The sequence below is a fragment of the Pagrus pagrus genome, assembly GCF_965226575.1.
Source record: "Pagrus pagrus genome assembly, chromosome: 15".
Classification (NCBI taxonomy): Eukaryota; Metazoa; Chordata; class Actinopteri; order Spariformes; family Sparidae; genus Pagrus; species Pagrus pagrus.
In genome coordinates, this window is record NC_140199.1 from 158,903 (window position 1) to 185,065 (window position 26,163).

General features: G+C 44.3%; 1 protein-coding gene across 7 annotated transcripts in view; it reads right to left on the minus strand.

Annotated features, from left to right (window-relative positions):
- Window positions 1-26,163, minus strand: part of LOC311270999 (LIM domain-binding protein 3-like) — a 53,006-nt gene continuing 26,843 nt past the window's right edge. For 2 of the 7 annotated variants that reach the window (XM_084376316.1, XM_084376315.1), the window contains 11 exons: window positions 25,982-26,154; window positions 18,283-18,446; window positions 18,111-18,162; window positions 11,274-11,387; window positions 9,598-9,654; window positions 6,081-6,277; window positions 5,638-6,004; window positions 5,324-5,504; window positions 4,367-4,487; window positions 4,160-4,275; window positions 1-3,700 (listed from right to left, as the gene is read on the minus strand). In XM_084376316.1, coding sequence (XP_084232442.1) covers window positions 3,611-3,700; window positions 4,160-4,275; window positions 4,367-4,487; window positions 5,324-5,504; window positions 5,638-6,004; window positions 6,081-6,277; window positions 9,598-9,654; window positions 11,274-11,387; window positions 18,111-18,162; window positions 18,283-18,446; window positions 25,982-26,154 — 1,632 coding nt within the window. In that variant the 3' untranslated portion in view covers window positions 1-3,610. Of the gene's footprint in view, window positions 3,701-4,159; window positions 4,276-4,366; window positions 4,488-5,323; window positions 5,505-5,637; window positions 6,005-6,080; window positions 6,278-9,597; window positions 9,655-11,273; window positions 11,388-18,110; window positions 18,163-18,282; window positions 18,447-21,538; window positions 21,725-23,607; window positions 23,631-25,981; window positions 26,155-26,163 lie in introns of all 7 variants that reach the window. The other 5 variants (XM_084376318.1, XM_084376317.1, XM_084376320.1 and 2 more) reach the window with 5 other exon arrangements.

Genomic DNA, 26,163 nt, shown 5'->3' on the forward strand with positions numbered 1-26,163 from the left:
CGTGTCCGCACATTTAATGTTTCCCCACAGAAACAATCAGAGTTCATCTGATCCAAATCATTTATTATTCAGTCTGAGGCTCCGCCCACACTGCAGAACATCACAATGTGTTATACTGATAAACAATAAATCAGTTTCCATCTTTTTATTCATTTTTTTGATGTGCTTTAACTTTGTTTATTCTTCCCGACCTTTATCAGAACATCACGCACCCGGACCCAACATGCTGTACACTGCAGATGTTGAGCTGCAGCTCTTCTAACAGCCACCAGGTGCTGCTCAAAACAGGCTACCTGTGTTGAAGTGAACTGGAAAAACCTCATATTTCTCTCAACAAATACATTTTTAAAGATTCTATTAATGAGTTTTTAATTGGTCATATGTTCAAGTTGTTTAAAGCTGCTGGACTCAGGTGAGACTTTCTACGACAGTCCGAAGGATGTGACTTTATGTACGTTAGCTAACCGCTAAAAGAGAGCAGCAGTAGCTAACGGTAGTTTAGAAATGTGTTCGCTAACAGAAACTAACCAGCGGCTTCAACACAACACAGAAGATCCACAGAGAAGTTTACAGTCCTGCAGTGTGAACGGAGCCTTGAAGTTACATTAACGTTAAAGGAATAATGAAAAAATATCCATCAACACTCAGAAAACATCTCGTGATGACAAACAAATGAGACAGCTACTCATGTGACAGCAGTGATGATATATTATCTCTATTAAATATCACACAGTCAATAAATATGAGATCAAGGTTATTGTTGCATAGTAACACCGACTGTACTGTAGTGAAGTCAGAGAGGGTTAGTATCATCATCATCATCATCATCATCATCAGACACTCTACAGCAGCTTCACCTGGAGAAACAGCTCCAGACTACAGCACATATTTCTTCAGGAACGATCCAACAGAACCAGAACCACCCGTGTTATGACGATGCATTTCCACCTCCGACTGCCTCAGACCAGAGTTACAGGGTAGAAGACACTGCGTCTTTACGAGGCCACTAGCGCTGATTGAGAGGCTGAAAGCAGCAACAAAGGCAGACTGTTGCATTGCCTCACGTCTCCTGTGTCTCAGCCACAGAGCTGCACCTGAACGCACCACAGAGACAACAACTACAGCCAACGACCAACGAGCTGGTACGTTCTACGCCCGCGTGACAGGAAATACCTCTATGCCACCAGCAGAGGAGTCAGAGTCCTCACAGTCTGTCCTCCAGTAGTTCAGATACTTGTGTAAAGGTTGAAGTACTGATTCAACTTCTTTACTCCAGTAAAAGTAATAGAGTACAGGCTCTGAAATGTACTCAGAGTATCAGAGTTTGTGGTCAAAGCTAACTGAAGCTCACGTCATATTAATATAATTCAAAGACTATTAAAGTTAAAGGTAGAGTCAGTAGGATTTGTCCCAGCTGTTCCTGAACGCACCACAAAGATAGTTGATAGTTGAGTCTCATTCCCAGGACGTCAAATAGCCACATGTTGGGTTGGTAAAGCGTCCCGAGCAGCAACAAAGAGAGAAAATAAGAAACTCTCTGCAGATACGAGACACTAACACGCCTTTTCTCCCCATTCAGCCTCCCTCTCTGTCTGTTCACGTCTTTTACGTCTTTGTTTCGTCTCTGCCGTGCGTGATGCGCTCTGATAGGTCGACATCAGTCTGTGATGTTGGGAAGGCAGTAGTGATGGTATACTCGATTCCTTTTACTGACTCGGGTTTGTATGAGTCACTCACTAAAGTGAATCGGGTTTTCGAGTCACTTGAGTCACTTGAGTCGGTCACCCAGAGTGTGCGCCACGGAGTGCGAGTTTCTCAGGTTAGGGAGGGGCTCTACGAGCGGGGAGCCAGCTGACACGTTTACACAATTGCAGTTAGAATAACAGTTGTGTGGCATGTCTCCTCTTTGCAGTTAGCTGGCGGTAGCAGCGGTGAGTCAGTGAACGAGTTAATGGAGACAATGACTCCCGAGTCAGTAAAAAGAATCTCAGGTTTTGAACGATTCGTTCATGACTCGCACATCACTAGAAGGCAGCGTGCGATGACGCCAAGTAATAATCCATAATTCACCTCAAATGCATCAAACTAAAGTAACGAGGCTGTTTGAAGCTGTGAGGAGGAGAAAGTTCAGATGTTTGTGTTCAGATGTAGAGAGGGAAAGTCACAGAGATACTCAGGTACAGTACAGATACCTGAAACATGTACTGAAGGACAGTAACTAAGTATTTGTACTGTAAAACAAAAAGGGTCTCACAGGAAAACTTGTGTTTCACACAGAGGGTCAACTTTTTTCAGGACGCAGAACTGCACTCTTGCAATTTAACGTTAGCTAGCTAGCTAGTTAGCTGCTGAGACATCAGCACAGAAAGGACCATAACGAGGACAACCTGCACCTGGACGTGGTACCACAGGGCCCAGAGGTCGGGGAGTTTTGTGTCGGTGTCTTCGACTTGTTTCTCAGGTTCAAAGCTCACAGGTTCAGCTGCTGCAGTGAAAAGTTCATGCTACATTCACTGCCAGTGTCAGTTCTGACATCACAGGTCTGATAAGGCTTCTTCATGTGCTGCTCTGTCAGGCCACCTCAGTCCAGACCAGACCAGGTCCAAGACCGGATCCAGAACTGAGGTGGGACTGAAAGCAGAGACGATCATGTTCTCATCAAAACCACAACAGGAGATAAAGAGTTTTAAGATGTAACAGTGATGCTGCTCTGAAGCCCGAGGAGCTGCTGCTGAACAAACATTATTAAAATAGTTTTTAGTTTTTAGTAAAGTGAAAAAAATAAAGTTCAAGAGATTGAAATCAAAACAGGCACAAAGACGAGTTCAAGATATGATGAGGACAATATTCAAGAGACAGACTTCAGTGTTCGGAGGCTCAGTGTTACTGCTTAATACAACTCAAATGTAAATTCAGATATTTTTCTAAATAAGCTTTTATAATCAAATCCATTAATAAGTTAAATTTTTTTGTAGAATTCATAAAAATAAATACTTTTTTATTTTGCCTGTAAAAGATGAAATATTAATAGGAATTACAGAATTCCTTTTAAATGATTAACGCTCCTTTATTTCATCTTTTAAGGCAGAAGAAGTCAAGACAATGACGACATTTACATTTATATATTCATCTGGATTATACATCAAGTATAATTATACTTGATGTATAATCCAAACAACACATTATCACATAATCACAACATTATTATTCTAAATATTGATTTGAATCATTTCTTCATTTGAGGTTGTTAGTAACATAAATATTAGTTTACATACGTCAGTTAATTTATCAGTTAGATGTGAATGTTACTTTGATTTAAACACTCCAGCCTCCGTCCACCTCCACCTCCTCCTCCACCCCTTCTCCACCTCCTCCTCCTCCTCCACCCCTTCTCCACCTCCTCCTCCTCCTCCACCTCCTCCTCCACCTCCTCCTCCTCCTCCTCCATCATGACTTCCTGTTTTGAAGCAGAATCATCAGGCAGCGTTGTTTTAATGCTTAATATTAATGCTCAGAGAGAAAAGTCTCAAACCAAAGTGCAGTTTGTAGTTTACACACTTCTGTAAGAGTTGTTGTCGGCAGTTTGCGGTCGTTGTCGTAGCTTGTCGGTCTACACGTTGATGGCGTGAGCGTGCTTCTTGCACAGAGGTTTGTCTTTCTTTGAGTAGAAAGGTTGACCCTCCAGGTTCACGTGGCAGACCTGCAGGCAACACACGGGGCAGCGTTACAGTCAGGAAACATTCAAAGAGGATCTGTCAACACAAAGTTAACACAAATACAGTCATCTCCTTCCAGGACCAGGGTCCAGTCACAGGTTTGGGTTTGGACTCATTTGAAGTGTTTCCACAACAGTCAGGATCATTTTAAAGGCTTCTGGCTTTGACTTACAGTGAAAGAATGAAAAAACAGAATAAGAATCTTAACTTTCCAAAGATGGATCACATGACAACCCGCTCAACCGTCGCAGCTGTGTAACGGATCATCAAAGGGATGTTACGAGGCTGGAGTCAGAAAATGTGATAATATGATGAAAATCAGATCTCAGAATCCTGACAGATGAAGCCAATACCATCTGCCTTGACTCTTTGACTGTTTAAGTGACTGATTGGGTTCTGGTTTTGGTTCTGGATCTGGACCTGGACCTGGTTCTGGTTCTTACCGCACAGACGAAGCAGGTATCGTGCCAGGTGTGACCCAAAGCCTCGATGAACTTATCACCAGCTTCAACAGGGAAGTCACAGCCGTGACACTTGGTGCTGAACAGAGCGACATAATCTGACAGAGACACAGAGACACACTTTGAAACAGCCTGACCCCTGACCTCTGACCCCTGACCTCTGACACAACAGTGTGACCACCTTCATACCTTTCTCGCAGTACGGCTCTCCGTCCTCCATGTGGAAAAGGCTGTTTCCGAAGGCTTTGCCGCAGGCTGCGCACACGAAGCAGGTGGTGTGCCACGTCTGCCGCAGGGCGTGCATCACTTCCTGTAACACATCACATGACACAACACGTCAGACAGGTATACAGGTGAACATTTGTACAGGTGTACAGGTATACATGTGTACAGGTATACAGGTGTACATGTGTACAGGTATACATGCGTACATGTGTACAGGTATACAAGTGGGTGTACAGGTATACATGTGTACAGGTATACATGTGTACAGGTGTACAGGTATACAGGTGTACATGTGTACAGGTGTACAGGTATACATGTGTGCAGGTATACAGGTATACAGGTGTACATGTGTACAGGTGTACAGGTATACAGGTGTACATGTGTACAGGTGTACAGGTATACAGGTGTACATGTGTACAGGTGTACAGGTATACATGTGTACAGGTATACAGGTATACAGGTATACATGTGTACAGGTGTACAGGTATACATGTGTACAGGTATACAGGTGTACATGTGTACAGGTGTACAGGTATACAGGTGTACATGTGTACAGGTGTACAGGTATACATGTGTACAGGTATACAGGTATACAGGTATACATGTGTACAGGTGTACAGGTATACATGTGTACAGGTATACAGGTATACATGTGTACAGGTGTACAGGTATACATGTGTACAGGTGTACAGGTGTACATGTGTACAGGTATACAGGTGTACATGTGTACAGGTATACATGTGTACAGGTGTACATGTATACATGTGTACAGGTATACAGGTATACAGGTATACATGTGTACAGGTGTACAGCTATACATGTGTACAGGTATACAGGTATACAGGTATACAGGTATACAGGTGTACATGTGTACAGGTGTACAGGTATGCAGGTGTGCAGGCGCACTGAGGAGCATCTCACCCCCATGATCTTGGTGTTGCAGCGGGCGCAGGTGGGAGCGAAGAACTCCTCGTAGCAGTTCTCACAGTAGACGTTGTTCTGCTCCTCCACGAAGCTGACGTCAGCCAGAGACATGTGGCAGTAGTGACAGTTAAACTCCTCGGGGTGCCAGGACCGACCCAGCGCCACCAGGAACGGGCCCCTGCAGATGACAACAACCACAGGTTGTCATGTTAGGTCTTCTTGTCTTTCATCACTTTTTAATTCTTAAATTGTTCTTTTAAAGTTACAGCAGAACAAATGAGTCAGAAGAAGAAGCAGCACGTCTGACTCACCTGATGACGCTGTTACAGGCTCCACACAGAGGCGTACGGCTGCTGGCGGCAAACCTCTCCGCCCTCTGGGCCACGCCCCTCGCCACGGGCGCGAAAGGGGCGGGGCTTGGAGTTATGGGGGCGGGGCTGGGAGCTGCAGGCGCAGCGGGGGAGGGATTGGGGATGTATGCTGGTGGAGGAGGGGCGGCCTGGGGCAGCGGCTGCACCTTCACGGTGGTGGTCATCTTACCGGGGTCGAACTTATCAGCGAAGTTGGGGTCAGCCACCCAGGGGGGTCTGCCTGCGGAGGCGGGGCCAGCAGGGGCGGGGGCAGCAGCTGGGGGGCGGGGCTGAGGAGGTGGGATTAGAGATGGAGCAGGAGCCGGAGCTGAAGGAGAAGAAGACTGTTAGTGTTTTCTTCTTCTGCCTCTCTGTTTGTCAGGTCAGCTCTCAGGTGTACTCACCTGGCTGGGAGGGGTAGATGCAGGCAGTGCTGACCACCTTGGGAGGGGCGGGGCCAAGAGGGATCTGAATGGAGCTCTGCTGCGTGGGCGGGAACTGTTGCGTGGGAGGCTGCTGGTACTGCTGGGGGATTAGCTGGTAGTGCTGTGGAGGCGGGGCCTGTGGAGCCTGATGCACCGCAGGAAGCTGAGCGTACGGGCTGCAGAGGCACAGAAACATACTGATTCATACATATACTGTGATATATACACACACACACACACACACAGGGCCGGCGATTGCTATAGGTGAACTCGGCAGTTGCCTAGGGCGACAAATGTGCTGGGGGCGCGGCCGCCCTCTAGTGTTGCCCTTACTTTTTGTCGCCCTCACCCATAATCATAGAATTATGTTTATTAAACATGATCATCCTAGGGCGCCCCCTCAGCCACACGTGTACTTGTCAATCTGATAATTAGATTGAATTGATGATTATCATCGGTCATTACGGGGGGGGAGGAGGTAGTTCAAGGAAGAGAAAGGAAGGAGAAAGGAAGAAGATGAAAAGAAAGCCAAGTGTAGAGGTAAGTCACAGCTTCTCAGCCATTAAAGTGTCAAACGAAATAAATTTATTGTGCATCACCTAATGTTGGACGTTTCATTGCTGTCACTAAGCTATGGCTAGCTAGCGACTGCTACTTTGCTAGCTTGCTACGTATTACTAGCATAGCAAACATAACTTCACTGTTAACCTACATTAGATGTAAATGTCATGACCAGTATCTGGTGTAACCATTTTGGTGATAGTGGTGTTTGTTCACACTTCTGTAAAGTTCCCCTCCAGGAATATACTAATATATATGTATATATATTAATATATAATATATATATATATATTATTTCTTATTGGCCAGATGCACTTGGGCAATATTTGCAGAGGCCGGCACCTGCTGGAGAGAGGACACCTGATCCTTCATGTGAGTACAACTAGTACTATTGTTTAGTATTATTATTAGCAATTATAACTTTTATAATCACATTAACACTACTAATTGTAATCAGTAATATTATTTCGCCTTTTAACAGCCTAATAGTAATAATAGTAGTGGTGGTAGAAATTGTAATTTATCTACTACAAGTTACATGGTCATATAAAGTGTATGTACAATGCAACTATATGATAGGATGATAGAAATGACCAAATGCAATTGTGTAACAAACAGCATGGATGAACTCTGTGTTTAAATACAGCTGCAGGAGAAGGGACATCCAGAAGTAGTAATCCAGGGACCAGGTACACGCAGGCCAGGAACACACAGCCCACATCAGGTGAGTCTATTTAACAGTATATATTCAAGCCACATCCATACTTTAAAGTACAATAGAAAAAGGTTAGCAAGTATTAAAATACAATAGCTTGTTTTCTTAAAGACGTTCAACCACATTCGTGATCATTTCACTTATTATATTAAACACCACTTGTATGGCTATAAAATATGCTTGAATACAGGTGAAGGTGAAGGAACATCCCGGACCACATCAAGCTCTCAATTTTGTAGTGGTACGTACAGTATCCATAAAAGCACGCCTAACTCAATCTCGCCTAGGGCAGCCAAAGGGCTAGAGCCGGCCCTGCACACACACACACACACACACACATATATATATATATATATATATGTCACTGAGGCGTCATTATTGCAAGTTTTACAACAATGAAAACGGATCTGATCCATGACAAACACACAGAGACACACGTCCTCTGCACTGCCGTCACACTGACCACAAACATTCTCAGACTTCTGTTTGAAATTTTTTTATGCAACTTGGTTTTTGTTTCATCTCCTGGACGTCAGTGGGCCAGCTGGGCACAGGCACAGTGCCCAAGAGGTGAGGCGGTCCATGGACCAGAACTTCGATTCTAAGTGACCAAAACGTCCACAGAGACGCAGAATAAACAGAGACACACAAAAATACCTACAAAGAAACACAAACCAAAGACAAAGTGACACAAGACGACTAAAGAGAGACACAAAATGACTAAAGTGAGACAAAATGACTTGAGAAACAACAAAGACACAAATATTAACACAAAGGGACACAAGATGACTACAAATCAGTAAAGTGGGTTTAAACAATGACTTTATCTTTATCCTGCAGCAACGGTTGTTTTAGTTTGTGAGCAGGAAGTTCCCCTTGTGACTTTGAACTCATTACAAAAGACCAAGTTTCATTTGTAGTTCCAACTTTTAATGCCAAATGTGTAAATGTGCAGAAATACTCACCTGTGACAAACACTTATTTGTTGATTCGCAGGTTAGAAGTTGTCTCTGTTACACGTAACGTTAATATGTCTGTAGTATTTCAGAATTCAATATCAAACTGGCCCAAATGCTGAAATATAGTAATTATATAAAAACCTGCAAATCATCTAATCAGTGCTCACTGGGTGTTTACCTTTGTACACACAGGATATTCAAAGGTTAGTGACAGTTTTAATAAAGAAAGCAGACGAGTACAAACCAGCCTGACAACCAGCCTGTAAGAAATAAGAGGATAAACATGTGACAGCTGGACTTGAGAGCCAGTTAGAAGAGATTCAGCCTGCAGGATGAAGTTGTTAAGTCTTATTACTCAACGGTTACATGGTCCTGCACTAAGCAATGCAACAACACTGGCAGGTTAGAGGCTCAATTCCCATCAGGGTCACCCATTTTAAAAACAAAGACCTCAGTATGCTTCAAATGAAGAGGGTAGTCCAATAGAACCAGGTCAGACAACTTTTGTAACTCTCATTTTACGAAGGGATTTACACAATGGACACAAAGTTTCTACACAAAGACAGAAAGAAGTTCATGTAGAACATTTGCTGAATTTACAAGAAGGAACAAATAAGTCAGAATCAGTCAGAGACAGAGTTTCACACAGTTTATAAAGTGTCTCCAACTCAACAACTCACTAAACTGACACATTTGTTAAGGGAGTCTGGGGACAAAGAAGTCGCCTATACTGGTTACTGTTTAGTGTGTTTGTAAAATGTGACATGTTCAGATCAATAAAATGTTTCTTCTTTCATAAATTGAGTGTAAATGGTGAAATCAGTGTAAACAGTGTGTTCAAACAGCTGCTAAATGTTGGCAGGTGAGACTTTAGCACTTTAGACACAGAAGCAGACAGGCTGGTACAGCCATGCTGCCACAAACTGACACTTTCTACAAGGAAACAAACAACTTACTGTGTTCATTTAATGCTGAATTTACAACAAGGAGACGATGATTCAGAATCTGTCAGAGACAGAGTTTCACTACGTTAGAGAGTTTGTTTTAACTCAGCAACTCTTAAAATCACTACATTTGTTAAGGGAGTCTGGTGATGTTGTGGTTACTTGAAGCATACTGAGACTTGAAATCCACTCATGGGCCTTCGAGGAGTTTTAGAAGAAGAAGCCTGTTTAAAGGCAGATGGTTTGTTATGTAGCGTGAAGCAGACTAATCACTGGCAGCGTGTGGACCGGAGCTGGATCCCTGCCGGTGTTGATACCTGTAGACGGCAGCTTTGTGCTGGAAGTTGTACCCAGCGGCAGACTGTCGCTTCAGGCTGCAGGTGTGGAGACACAAAAGCAGAGGTCACCATGGCGATCTGCATCCTGAGAGGTAAACCTGCTGCAGGTGATAATTCAGATGTCTTCTGCCTCTTATCTTAACATGGACCTGAGATCTGTCCATCTATCAACTCCTACTTCAGCCCACAAGCTCTGATAACAGCAGGCACACACAGTCAGAGACGAGCTGGTCAACATGGAGGAGTGATCAGCAGCTAAAGAGACGGACGTGTCCCTCAGACAAAACACAACACAGTCAAACAGGCTCCTAACAACAGTCCCAGATGTTCAACCTGAACACGTCTGACTACAAACTCAGAAATCCTCCAGGAGCTGAACTCTGATCCAGATCACAGCTAAACACACACGCACGCGCACACACACACACACACACACACCCACACACACACACACACAACATCAAATCACAGCAGACACAACATTCAGTCAAACTTCGGAGAGCCGAGAGGGTCAATATTAACCGTGGAGCTGGAAAACAGACAAATCCTTCAACCCTCCGTCCATACCATAATGTGATTACTGAAACCAGAGCTTCTCAAAGTCAATCCAGCCCCGTGGTGTGACACACACACACACACACACACACACACACACACACACACACACACACACAGACTTAATGGTGCATTCAGGTGCACATCGTTAACTCAGACATCTAAACTCGAACGGAGTAATAAGTTTGAGGACTCCTGATTTAAATCCTGTTTTTTGTGATGCCCTTTAACTTTCCTTTAAAGTTTTGATTCTAAATAGTTTCATTTAATTTCACTGAGCTCTCTTTTATTCTTTTCTTTTAAAATTGAGTCCATTTCAACTTTCAGTGGAGATTTGCTTGTTTTACTGCTACACATTTAATTTACCTTCAAACTTCACAGAGTGGAGTTCATCTGTGAAGATTATCTGGATGAACAGAACCTGGAAGGACCAGAAACTTTATTTTCTGTAATAATCCAGAATCCAGTTCAATAATCGCACAGAGGAACCAGAGCGATGCTAACTTCTGACGTGGTCACTACAGCGCTCTGTTTCTCAGTTGTAATCCTCCACCATGGAAACATGGAGGCAGCGGTCACCTTGTCTGTGTTGTCATGTTGGGTTCAGGAGATGTGATGCAAAATACACAATTTAGTTATGGCGGAAAGTAAAATGGCCGCCAAGCGGCATTTCAGCGATGGCTCCATATCTGAAAATGTTCAGGCCCCCAAACTGTAGCACTCATCATCTGGACCAACTAGGATAACACCTAATTAATGTTCAGTCAGTTCAAATCTGCTTTAATCGGATCAAAAGTTGCATCATTAAACTTCAAGTCGACATTAATAAATAAAAACTTAAAACATAAAACAAACATGAACCTGCTGAATAAAGTGATACATGAGTCAGCAAAGGGTTAAATGATTCACTGTGTTGTTGTCCATAAATCTCATAAATCTTCAGATACAAACAAACAAACAAACGTCTGTGACATCATCAGTAAACACACATGATGACCAGATGTGATCACATGATCACTGAGTGTGACAGCCATGATAATACCAACAAACTCATCCAATCATCGTCTTTCACTCAGATCAGCTCACAGCTGATTGGTTACCTGTGAGGGGCGGGGCCAGATGAAGCAGGGACGGGGTCCAGAGGCTGCAGTGCGGCTCTAGCAGGCGGAGTGGTGGGGGCGGAGTCAGCAGAAGCTGGAGCATGCTCAGTAGGGCTGAAGCACAGGAAGTGTGTTAGCAGCAACAAAGAGAGACAGAGACAGAGAGACAGAGACAGACAGAAAGAGAGACAGAGAGAGACAGATATACATACATATATATGTATAGATATATATACATATATACATATACATACATGTATATATGTATATATATACACATACATTTACACACATATATACATATATATGTATATATGCATATGTACGTGTATATATACGCATATATACATACATATATACATATATATGTATATATACATATATATGTATATATGTATGTATATATACATACTGTATATGTATGTATATATATATTCAAATTCAAATGAGCTTCATTGGCATGAAATTTTTAACAACAATGTTGCCAAAGCATCTGTCCAAACACTCGGACAGAACACAACAATTAACAACATGAACACCAACACAACACCAAGATTGATTTACATGAATTATATATACAGTATATATATAATTATTAGTTATATATATATCAGTATATATTATAATTATTAATGTATTATATATACAATATACAGTAATATATATGTATATATATACATATATATGTATATACATATATATAGTGTTATTGAAGTGTGTGAAGTGTTATTGTGAAGTGTTATTGATCTCCATGTTGCTCAGGTGTTACAGCGTCGAGAAAATGTCAAGACGTTTGGTTTTTCTTCCAAATTTTTTTTTTACAAAAAATAAATAAAAATCTGATTTCTGCCTTTATTTTGTTATTGAGCCTTAAAGCTCTGGTCTACGATCTGAGAAAGGTTTGAAAAAAGCACCCCCCACACACACACCCCTCCCCTCTGTGCTCCTTAACCCCTCCCTCCGAGCTCGTACCGCTCTCCCCTCGGAGCCCCGCGACACACCCCCTCCCACAACAAGCACCGAGAGCAACAAGCCGGCCGGCAGAAACCAAATACAGCCCAGCTTTGAATGCGGAGTAACGATGTCGGATTCACAGGTAAAGTTATTACAATGCACGTTGAAACTCACGTAAATCTTGTAAGTCATTACAATGTCCACAGCTGAGCTCCACAGCCAAGCTAGCGTAACGTCATTAGCATACTACAGCTACATTACGTTACAGCTAGGTAATAAGTTACAACAGCTAAGTTAGCCACTTCTAAAAGTTACTGAGGGCCAAGAGACTAACAGATGCTGCCGTCAGCTTTCATCACAACGATCACTTCCACATTGTGGCTGAAAAACAAACTTGTGTGAGTCTCGGACCAGCTGTGTGTGTCCCAGCTGCTGTCTGAGCAGCACCGCGACACAAACGTGCCCGTAAACCGTAATTTCTTGTTTATGACAGATAAGACACACAAATACACACATCGTAACACCTTTATAATAATCCATCATAGTGATTTAGCAAAGGCTTCGTTGAAAACAAACGGACAGGACCGGGAGGAGGGTTAGCAAAACAGCTGAGTAGTGACCGGGCGAGAGGTTGTTATGGAGAAATAAATTCGGACAAATAAAATAAAAATCCGGAAATAAATCCGAAACCCCTCCGCTTCACGTTGGGGTTTCATTCATCCCTTCATTCATCTTACTTGCTGCTTCATTTAGCTGCCACGAGCAAATAAATAGGCTGATTTGGTGTGAACATGTTAGCAATGTTAGCTTGTTGTTAGCTTACAATGCTAACATAGAGGCTAACGTCTCCGTCGAACAAGTAAACAAGTGTTGACAATACTGCAGAGACAGAAATAGTCTCTACACCGTCTAATAACACAGAAACAAACTAACGGCAGCTTTCACAGTCATCAGCAGCATCGGCATGAAAGTTATCTGTGTCACAACATCCACAATAAAGACGAAGGTTACCTGCTCAACAGAAACTCGCTGTATCAGCACCGGGTCCATATCTTCACGGACCTTTCGCCACCGTTCAAATGATGACCCGATGTTTACTCGGTTTGAGCCCTCTTTGTTTCACATCTCCGCTTTGTGTCTTTCCAGAGACACTTTCTGACCCTTTGCCGGTGGGGCGAGCAGAGGCAGCTGAACTGCTCAGGGCAAAACAAACCTCTTGTCACTTGTAGTTTCAAATGCGGAAGTGGGTCGGGACCAGACGTGAGCAGGAGAGTGAGCGAGGATTGGATCGGAAAATTGATCCAATAGGAGCCATGCGGCCCGGATGGCTCCTATTGGTCAATTTCTTTTCAGTTTTGCAGGCGCTAGAGAGAATGGATTTATTTGGTTCCTTTTACTCTTCACATTGTGTAGGTGGTACTATTGGGTCATAACCACCATCTAAATGATGTTAATAATAATGATCAATCTTTCAAATCGTAGACCGTAGCTTTAAATGAAGGTTCTTCTTCATCTTCATCTCCAGTGTGGTGTCACTCCTCTTTCTGTCTTCTGTCCAGAAACTGACACTGACTTACTAAATCACAAGTAATAATTATTTTTCAGTGTTTGTTGTCACTTGTATACACACGGCAGAGGATTAGGACCACTGTAAAAAATGTTGGAGTTCTGACTTTAAACTCAGAATTGTGGAAAAAAAGTCTCAACTCAGTTGTTCTGTTTTTTTACAGTGGCCCTGATCATCTCCTGATTGTCTCCTGATAGTCTCCTGATGGTCTCCTGATCGTCTTCTGATAGTCTCATGATAGTCTCCTGATCGTCTCCTGATCGTCTCATGATCGTCTCCTGATAGTCTCCTGATCGTCTCCTGATCGTCTCCTGATAGTCTCCTGATAGTCTCATGATTGTCTCCTGATTGTCTCCTGATTGTCTCCTGATCGTCTCCTGATAGTCTCCTGATAGTCTCCTGATAGTCTCCTGATGGTCTCCCGATGGTCTCCTGATCGTCTCCTGATCGTCTCCTGATAGTCTCATGATCGTCTCCTGATAGTCTCCTGATCGTCTCCTGATCGTCTCCTGATGGTCTCCTGATAGTCTCCTGATGGCCTCCTGATAGTCTCCTGATCGTCTCCTGATCGTCTCATGATCGTCTCCTGATCGTCTCATGATCGTCTCCTGATGGTCTCCTGATGGTCTCCTGATAGTCTCCTGATGGTCTCCTGATCGTCTCCTGATAGTCTCCTGATCGTCTCCTGATAGTCTCATGACCGTCTCCTGATCGTCTCCTGATAGTCTCATGATCGTCTCCTGATCGTCTCCTGATAGTCTCATGATCGTCTCCTGATCGTCTCCTGATAGTCTCCTGATAGTCTCATGATTGTCTCCTGATAGTCTCCTGATCGTCTCCTGATCGTCTCCTGATAGTCTCATGATCGTCTCCTGATAGTCTCCTGAAAGTCTCCTGATGGTCTCCTGATGGTCTCCTGATAGTCTCATGATAGTCTCCTGATAGTCTCATGATCGTCTCCTGATCGTCTCCTGATAGTCTCCTGATCGTCTCCTGATAGTCTCCTGATCGTCTTCGACCTGATCGACCTGAAGTGAAAGTCATGTCAATAACTTTTTCTTTATTTCTTTATTTTTGTATTTTAAAATGTGACTTTATTTAGATGAAATCTGAAGAATATTTGATATCACTGTTTTTTAAAAAGAGTAAAACAAAGAGAATAAAATGTGATGTGAACAGACAGAACATGACGTCCACTGGAGAGGACACATTTATCTTCAGTCACAAGAAAAATGTTTTTAAAATCTGGATTATAATGTGATTGACGGATTAAGCTCCACATATTGATTATTATTCGGGTCACAGTCTGTAATAGCTCGTTAACTGATCAGTACCAACTTTAATCAGAACCGAAGCTGCATCATTGGATGTTAGTGTGTCGCTGCTGTTGTTACAGTTTAATGTGTGTTTAGTTCGTCTGGTTCAGCTCAGAATCATCTGATGATCAGTTTAACTCCTCACACTGTGACCACCTTTAGACTTTCTAAGACTTTTGAATGGGAGCAGCTGTTTCCCCTCGGGGATCAATGAAGTATTTCTGATTCTGATTCTGATTAATTATTGATACAGCAGAGAATTATGGGATTATTCAGTTACCTAGATTGAGGAGTCAGACAAATGTGGCTGAGTATATTTCTAATTTACTCCAGGAGATCAACACAGTCTCATCTTTTTTTGGTTATAAATTAAGTATTATAAATCTGAAATGTATCAAATAAATGTGGTGGATTAAAACATATAATATATAATAGTTAGTGTTCATGGGAGGGACTTCAATTCTAAAACTTTTCCCTTATTTCATGCAGTTATTTTATTTATGTTTATTTTATTATTATTTCAGATGTAGTCTGTCGTCCTCAGTCCTGCAGCTCCCCCTGCTGGTCACACCAGCTCTTTACATCACACCTATAACAACTGAATGTTACTTAGTGATGGACACTACTCACAATTAACTAGAGATATTTTATTGTTTATTTATTTTGTGTTATGTGAATATTTTTGGTCCCCCAAAAATAATGCGACACATTTCATTTATCTGCAGCCATATCCCAACACAGCTGACCAGCTGAGAGAGCTTCTGCAGACTCCCGGTGAGCTGCTGCAGACTCTCAGACTCCCGGTGAGCTGCTGCAGACTCTCAGACTCCCGGTGAGCTGCTGCAGACTCTCAGTGAGCTGCTGCAGACTCTCAGACTCTCAGTGAGCTGCTGCAGACTCTCAGTGAGCTGCTGCAGACTCTCAGTGAGCTGCTGCAGACTCTCAGACTCCCGGTGAGCAGCTGCAGACTCTCAGACTCCCGGTGAGCTGCTGCAGACTCTCACACTCCCGGTGAGCTGCTGCAGACTCTCAGACTCCCAGTGAGCTGCTGCAGACTCTCAGTGAGCTGCTGCAGACTCTCAGTGAGCTGCTGCAGACTCTCAGTGAGCTGCTGCAGACTCTCAGACTCCCGGTGAGCTGCTGCAGACTCTCAGACTCCCGGTGAGCTGCTGCAGACTCTCAGACTCTCAGTGAGCTGCTGCAGACTCTCAGTGAGCTGCTGCAGACTCTCAGACTCTCAGTGAGCTGCTGCAGACTCTCGGTGAGCTGCTGCAGACTCTCAGACTCCCGGTGAGCTGCTGCAGACTCTCAGTGAGCTGCTGCAGACTCTCAGACTCTCAGTGAGCTGCTGCAGACTCCCGCTGAGCTGCTGCAGACTCTCAGACTCCCGCTGAGCTGCTGCAGACTCTCAGTGAGCTGCTGCAGACTCTCAGACTCTCAGTGAGCTGCTGCAGACTCTCAGACTCCCGGTGAGCTGCTGCAGACTCTCGGTGAGCTGCTGCAGACTCTCAGTCTCTCAGTGAGCTGCTGCAGACTCTCAGTGAGCTGCTGCAGACTCTCAGACTCCCGGTGAGCTGCTGCAGACTCTCAGTGAGCTGCTGCAGACTCTCAGTGAGCTGCTGCAGACTCTCAGACTCTCAGTGAGCTGCTGCAGACTCTCAGTGAGCTGCTGCAGACTCTCAGTGAGCTGCTGCACTCTCAGACTCTCAGTGAGCTGCTGCAGACTCTCAGACTCTCGGTGAGCTGCTGCAGACTCTCAGACTCTCGGTGAGCTGCTGCAGACTCTCAGACTCTCGGTGAGCTGCTGCAGACTCTCAGACTCCCGCTGAGCTGCTGCAGACTCTCAGACTCCCGCTGAGCTGCTGCAGACTCTCAGACTCTCGGTGAGCTGCTGCAGACTCTCAGACTCCCGGTGAGCTGCTGCAGACTCTCAGACTCTCGGTGAGCTGCTGCAGACTCTCAGACTCCCGGTGAGCTGCTGCAGACTCTCAGACTCTCGGTGAGCTGCTGCAGACTCTCAGACTCCCGCTGAGCTGCTGCAGACTCTCAGTGAGCTGCTGCAGACTCTCAGACTCTCAGTGAGCTGCTGCAGACTCTCAGACTCTCAGTGAGCTGCTGCAGACTCTCAGTGAGCTGCTGCAGACTCTCAGACTCCCGCTGAGCTGCTGCAGACTCTCAGTGAGCTGCTGCAGACTCTCAGACTCCCGCTGAGCTGCTGCAGACTCTCAGTGAGCTGCTGCAGACTCTCAGACTCTCGGTGAGCTGCTGCAGACTCTCAGACTCCCGCTGAGCTGCTGCAGACTCTCAGTGAGCTGCTGCAGACTCTCAGACTCTCAGTGAGCTGCTGCAGACTCTCAGACTCTCAGTGAGCTGCTGCAGACTCTCAGTGAGCTGCTGCAGACTCTCAGACTCCCGCTGAGCTGCTGCAGACTCTCAGTGAGCTGCTGCAGACTCTCAGACTCTCGGTGAGCTGCTGCAGACTCTCGGTGAGCTGCTGCAGACTCTCAGTGAGCTGCTGCAGACTCTCAGACTCTCAGTGAGCTGCTGCAGACTCAGTGCAGAATCCCTTATTATTTTTTAATAATCTGAGCACAGTGGAATGAAGTCAGTTAAGGGAACTCGGGATCTTCGTACTACAGAAGCCCTGAAAGGTCAAGTAAAAAAAGAACTCTGAACTCAGAAAGATGATCCAGGAAAAACATTTCCTCTTTAAGAGATAAGTTTGACGAATAATCTCCAGATATCTGCAAAAGGGTTTTCAACATCAAAGATGAAGTTTGGCTCAGTACAGTACTCGAGTAAATGTACTGAGTCACTTTAAGAGGCGGTCAGGATGAGTTCAGGATCATTTGTTCGTTAACTCGACTCTCTTGCTATCTAATGAGATGATGTGTTGTGGGCGGGGCAGTAAGACGAGACAGGGGCGGGGCCATGTGTTTATGGGCGGGGCAGATTGTATAGGTGAGGTCAGCAGCTGTTTAATGGAGCTCTGCTGCCTACCTGCTCCTCCTCAGCGCCTCCTCCTCCTCCCCCTCCCCCTTCTCTCCTGGTGCTGGAACAGACAGGAAACATGAGAGGAGACATTACTGAGCATGTTCAGTTTTAAAGGAACTGTTCACCCAAAAATTTAAATTCTCAACTTTAAACTCAGCTTTACAGGACAAGAACTTACTGGACTCAGTTTGGGTCATGTGGGTGAGGACCCGGAAGGACTTGGACTGCATGTTGACACTGCGGCGCCCCCTGTTGCCCAGCTCCGGGTCCTTCTCTGAACTCTGGACAGCCTGGTAGACGGCGGAGGCGCTGTCTACAAGATGCTCTTTAACTGGGAGAGAACTGCAACCACAGATAGAGGGCGCCAAACCCGAAACCAAACTGAGTCAACGCCAACACAGTGGAGCTGAAGCTTCAGGGACTGGGAGCCAGGTTTAGGGGTTTTTGGTAAAGTTTGGACGCCCTGACTGAAACCTGGAGCACTAAAATGTTTTATCATTCCCAGAAAGACACACAAGCAAACAGCTGATGTGATTTTACATGAAATGGAAGAAGAAGCGGTACTGAGCTGGTTCTGATTTGATTTGCATGACATGAAGAAAAAGAAGGAGACTGTGAGGATGGAGATGAAGATGGCTGCTGTCATCAGAAAGTGTTCACAAGAGAGCCACATTAGAGATATCTGACGTGTTTTTGATTGACAGAACATTTAAAGATATAAAGCACCAACGAAGAAGAAGAAACTCAGAACTTCATGTTTTAAATGAGACATTTTGCATGTGAACGCTGTTTCTCAGTAAATGAGTTGGATGTGACACAGCAGGAGGAGGAGAGTGTGTGTGTGTGTGTGTGCGTGTGCGTGTGTGTGCGTGTGCGTGTGCGTGTGGAGCAATATCACTTCTTCATGCACACAGAAGATCAGCCGTCAACACAAGTTTACAACAAGATGGAAAACTGATTGTTAGTGTACAGAGTGTTAGGAGGAACACACAGAGAAGGGTTCATACACAACACAACAACAACAACACAACAACAACAACACGACACAACGACAACACAACACGATACAACAACACGACACAACAACAATAACACAACAACAACACAACACAACACAACAACGACAACACAACAACACAACACGATACAACGACAACACAACACGATACAACAACACGACAACAACAATAACAACAACAACACAACAACACAACACGATACAACGACAACACAACAACACGACACAACAACAACAACAACACCACGACACAACGACAACACAACACGATACAACAACACGACACAACACAACAACAACAACACAACACGACACAACAACGACAACACAACAACACAACACGATACAACGACAACACAACAACACGACACAACAACAACAGCAACAACAACACGACACAACACGACACAACGACAACACAACACGATACAACAACACGACACAACACAACAACAACAACACAACACGACACAACAACAACAACACAACAACACGACACGATACAACGACAACACAACAACACGACACAATGACAACACAACACGATACAACAACACGACACAACACAACAACAACAACACAACACGACACAACAACGACAACACAACAACACAACACGATACAACGACAACACAACAACACAACACGACACAACAACAACAACACAACACGACACAACAACACAACACGATACAACAACACGACACAACACAACAACAACAACACAACACGATACAACAACAACACAACAATACAACACGACACAACAACAACAGCAACAACAACACAACAACAACAACACCACCACCAACAACACAACAACAACACAACAACAACAACAACACAACAATAACACGACACAACAACGACAACACAACAACACAACACGATACAACGACAACACAACAACACAACACGACACAACAACAGCAACAACAACACGACACAACATGACACAACGACAACACAACACGATACAACAACACGACACAACACAACAACAACAACACAACACGACACAACAACGACAACACAACAACACAACACGATACAACGACAACACAACAACAACAACAACAACAACAACAACAGCAACAACAACAACACAACAACAACACCAACAACAACACAACAACAACACAACACTATACAACGACAAAACAACAACAACAACACGACACAACAACAACACAACAACAACACCACCACAACACAATAACCACACAACAACAACACTACCACAACACAATAACAACAATGGAGTCAAAATGACAAACAGGAAGATCAGAGCAACAGATGAGATACACGTGTGTGTGTGTACAGTACATGAGTATGTACATGAGTATGTGTACTGTACATGTGTGTGTACAGTACATGAGTATGTGTACTGTACGTGTGTGTGTACTGTACATGAGTATGTCTACAGTACATGAGTATGTGTACTGTACGTGTGTGTGTACAGTACATGAGTATGTGTACTGTACATGTGTGTGTGTACAGTACATGAGTATGTGTACAGTACATGTTTGTGTGTACAGTACATGAGTATGTGTACTGTACATGAGTATGTGTACAGTACATGAGTATGTGTACTGTACATGAGTATGTACAGTACATGTTTGTGTGTTCTCTAGCTCAGGAAGAAAAACTAGAAACAAAACCAGAACCTTTGTTCTGATCAGAACCTCCGATCAGAACCTCCGATTGTCCATAGGCTTTAAGAAGTCTTGCACTCAGAGCTGCTCAGCTACTTGCTGGTATCACATGTTCTGTTTGACGTCGGGACCGAACACGTCACACCACAGTCACAGATATGATTATTAGCCAACAAGCAGCTGCAGAGTCTCACTGCTGGAAACACATTTAATCATAAAGACCCAGACACCTGTAACACCACGTCACCTGTGACCTCACACACTCTGCTACTGTAACACAACTGTAACACAACTGTAACACAAGACACAACACAACCACCTGCAGCATCACAACTGTAACACAAGACACAACACAACCACCAGAAAACACAAAGTCCAAACTTTAACTTCAAATATCAACCAGAGGAGGAGGAGGAGGAGGAGGAAGAGGAGGAGGAGGAAGAGGAAGAGGAGGAGGAGGAAGAGGAGGAGGAGGAGGAGGAGGAAGAGGAGGAAGAAGAGGAAGAGGAAGAGGAGGAGGAGGAGGAGGAGGAGGAGGAAGAGGAAGAGGAGGAGGAGGAAGAGGAGGAGGAGGAGGAGGAGGAAGAGGAGGAAGAAGAGGAAGAGGAGGAGGAGGAGGAGGAGGAGGAAGAGGACGAGGAGGAGACAGAAGTACAGGAAGAAAGAAAAGGAGGAAGAAGGACAACGTGTAAAAAGATGGTGAAGGGGAAGAGCAGGAGTGAAAAGAAGAAGGAGGGTGGAGGAGGTGGAGGTGTTCTCACCCAGCATCGTGCCCCTTCCCCTGTGTCTGCCCTGCAATGGCGTCCATGATGGCGTCCTGTGAGTACATGCTGATGGGCGTGTTGTACTGGGCGTGGATGATGGTGGCCTTACCGCCGGGGCCCTTCACCTCTATGGGCTTATGGGTGGAGAGGGCGGTGTCCAGAGCACCGGGGATGAAACCGGCGCTGATGGCAGGAGAGGTGACGTGGAGGAGGACGAGTGGTGACAGAGAGGAAGACAGGAAGTGGACGGATAGTTGGAGGACAAGGGAAGAACGGAGGTATGTGAGGTGGGCGACGGGGTCAAAAGTTGGTGTTAAAAGAAGAAACATGGAGGCCGTCATGCTCACAGCCAATAACAACCAATCACATCCTCAAGCAACATTCACCTGGTTACACGCTTTCAACTGCTTTTTCATGCACAACCTTCACAGCTGCAACACTTTCACCGTCATCAGGACGGAGACGCCTCAGAAACAGAAACTTAAACTCTCCTGTGACACCAGACTTCAAACCAAACTGTTCACAGCTACATTAACCTGCATCTGAGTGACCTCCTGTGATGTGATGTCACTTCCTGCTCTGTATGAAATAAACCTGTCCATCACTGAGACAAACAGACTCCATGTTTCTACTCAAAGACAGAAAGAGACAGAGTTTCACACAGTTTATAAAGTTTGTTTTAACTCAACAACTCTTAAAATCACTACATTTGTTAAGGGAGTCTGGTGCTGTTGTGGTGACTGGTTCAATGGTTGGATCGAAGTCAAATAAAGCTTGAGAACGACTTTATGAAGTAGATTAATTTGTCTTGTGAACGTTCCCTGATTGTCTACAGCCGCAGAAACAAGAGGAAATACTTCATGTTCTTTTCACAACAGGCAGGTAATAATAACTATTACCATCAAACCAACACACCAGAACTTGACGGTTCTGCCAGAGACGGTGAGTTTGATTTTATTCAGCATCAGGCAGCCTCAGACGAACACTGTGACCTTTAGTCAAATACCACGAGACGTAACGGAGACGATTGTCTCAGAGACATAGCCGAGGTTTCATCAGTCAAATTCAGCATCGGTCTCTATTTTTAATAACATCAGTGTGTGTGTGAGGACGCATGCAGAGACACACACACACACACACACACACACACACACACACACACCAGCAGAACATGACCCAGGAGGGGTTCTGACAGTTAATTAAGTCTCTGCTGCTTCAGTAGCTGGAAACTTGTTTGTCTCTTCAGTTGAGAGACACAATCAGCCTCATGGACACTTTACAGGCAGAAACGCAGCAAACCACAAGAATCAAGTCACAACACACACAACACAACACAACACAACACAACACAACACAACACAACGCCAGGGACGAAATCAAACTACAGAGACGGAGCAGTACTGAAGTGAAGGACGAGTCAATCTATAAGTGATCAAGTGGCTTCTGTCTCGTACACATTAATGATTATATCATCTGTCGTCTTTGTTTTCCACAGGTCTGGTTGCTTGTTTCTGTCATGAGATCTGGCAACACTGAGCACCAACAGCATCATCTCCTTCCCTTCACCATGTTTACAGATAAAGAGCGCTCTGTGCTCCAATTGGTCGACACCAACAACACCCACGTGGAATTTATCAATCTGTGTTTCTTCTGTCTGGACACTGAGGCAACAGATCCAACAGATCCATTATTACAGCTGTGATTACGACACCAGATTAAAGGATCGATCGTTGAGCCTGACGCCCTGTCAGTACGTCAGGACAGGATATTACCTGACTCATATCGTGTTGAGGCTTATTACTCAGGCTTTGATGTTTTGGAGGCTTTTATTTGAAATTTCACCTTCAAATGTTCCTGATATTTCCTGTTTCAATCAGTCCACAACACGAGAGGAAGAGGGTTTGAGCTAAATGTTTCAGTGTTAGAAACCATTTCCTCTGATCTGTTATTATCTGTAACGTATGTACAGGGAACACTGACACCACAGAACCAAAGCATGCCTTCAAAGGTCCAAACAACAGCACAACACATCCGGGATGCAATAAGCAAACAAGGAGGGTACCAACTTTGGGCCGGCGGGGGGGAAGACCTGGTTTGAGCCACAGCGAGGAGACGAAGAGGAGAGAGAAGAGGAAGTCATTAGAAAACATGAATGACAACACAGAGGGGAGAAACAGAGGTCAGAGGTCAACCACTCCAACCAATCTTTGTGTGAGGAGAGAGTTTAATGAAGAGACACTGAGGGGAAACATCTGGTCTGAGGACCTCAGAGGGTCCCCTCACAGGTGTACTGAGGTCTACAGTCCATCAGCTGTTAAAACCAAAGAAACTTTGTGAGGAGCTGATCAGTCCATCATCACAGAACAGACCAAGACTGCCACAATGAAGAAGAGTATATGGTATATCTGTATGCTAAGATGCTAAGCTAATCAGCTACTGCCTGCTTCAGGTTTTCATACAGACATGAGAATCAATCTGAACAAACAGAAATTCTTCATTCATCCATCATGTTCAATCATTTTAGGTCCGAGTCTCCAGGCAACGAGTGTCGTACTGCAGAGGTAAACCAAGGGCAGTGTGTGTGTGTGTGTGTGTGTGTGTTTGTGTGTGTGTGTGTGTGTGTGTGTCCAGAAGGTTCCCTGACCTTTAACTGTAGCCAGAGGAACCAACAGGTGTTTGGCCTCGTCAGTGACACAGTAACCGAATCACACTGTGAACTGAGGAAACTGTGTGTGTGTGTGTGTGTGTGTGTGTGTGTGTGTGTGATATGATTATGAATAGTTATGGTAACAGACACACACACTTCCCTCCCATCAGAGCTTTGTAAAGCTACAACTGCCAAAGAGGAAGTGTGTATTTTGATCTGTTGCAGGATAGTGTGTGTGTGTGTGTGTGTGTGTGTGTGTGTGTGTGTGTGTGTACAGTAATGTGTTTGTTGGATGAGCTCCTCCTCACTCAGTCACATCACTCAGTGGTGGAAGAAGTAATCTGATGATTTACTTGAGTAAAAGTAATAATATCACAGAAATTAAATTTTTGGGTGAACCGTTCCTTTAAGTAATTGTACTTAGTTACTCTCCACCACTGTACTCACTGAGCTACATGCTGAGAACCTTCTTAAGTTAAGTTTAATGATCAATAAATCATCAGTTACTATTGATTGGTGCAGCTCCAGCTGTTGTTTTGTTGTTTGTTGAGACTTTAAGACTCGTGTTGTCAGAATCTTCAGAATGTTCTGATCCGCCCTTGTTTCTTCTTCTCTTGGTTGTTTAACGTCAACAGAGGTTCAGTCTGAGCTCAGCTGACGTGTCGTCCACATGGCAGGAATCTCAGAGGAGGAGCTGCTGTCAGGAAACATCACGTGTTTGTCTGAGTGCTGACGGTCGAACTTAAAACCCAAAAAGATTTGTTCTATTCTAAAAACGTGTTATGTAGCCAAGTACCAGGCTACGTAGCTAATGTTAGCATCTTTTGCCTTCAAATAGCCACCATAACTTTGTAGTTTCAGCTCATTGTTTATCTGTCTGGACCCAACTTTACTGTTCTGGTTCACGCTCAGCGCTCCCTGGTGGAGACCAAAAATGGAGCTAAAAGAGAAGAAATACTGGACTTGATGATATTTTAATTTTAACTGTTTGTTTCTGCTGACGACATGTGGACAATAAATTGAACCTGACCTGACTGTACTGAAACAGCAGCTATTAGCTGTGGAGCTCAGACTGAGACGACTTTTCTTCCTCATTAAAAGACGTAAAAACCACAGAAATAATCTTATTTTCATGATCTGTTGTAACTATCAGGCTGCTGAGCTGTGAACCTGATGAACCAGCCCACCCTCATCTGAAGAACCAGGCTTTGGGAGAAATGAATACATGTAACATGTAATCAGGATACCAAAAAGAGCTAATGGTATTCTAGTAAAGTTAAAGAAAAATTATGTAATTAGATTACTGCTACATGCAGTAAAACAGGATTACAAATTTAAAATAAAGAATGATGTACTACCAGTCGTCTTATTGATATTTATTTTCTCTGTTTTGTATTCAGGTAAAGTTAAAGTAACCCTCCCAACTCTGAATAAGACCCATATTTATGTTTTGTGCGAGGCGGCGACCTCTAGTGGCCATTACAATTATTACAGTAGCAAAGGAGGAATTCGACACATTAACCATAACCCTAACGATAAGTTGTTTTAATTTACTACTGAAGTGAAGTTACGTCACGTAGATAATGAAGTTCTGTAGATAATGTAGTTATTCCAACCGAACCACGAGTGTTTGACCTGAACGACATGAATCAGATCAAACTGAAACTGAGATAAATAAAACTGTTGTTCAGCTCCTGATCAGCTCCACCTCTGAGTGACCGTTGTGGATCTCCTGCCATGTTTCCTCCACTTCATCATTAATCGTCTCGTCCGGCCTCCTCATCTCTACGTACCCCGCAGGCCGACCCGCCTGAATGGCCGCCATCTCCCTCAGAGTGTCCTCTGAGTACAGGCCGATCGGAGAGTTATACTGCTTCCTCTGAGCGGGGCTGACCGCCGCTGCCTCTGCAGGCGTGGAGGAGGCACTGCAGGCCGACAGCCGGCCGTTGACCTGCAGCGACTGAGGCTACAGGTG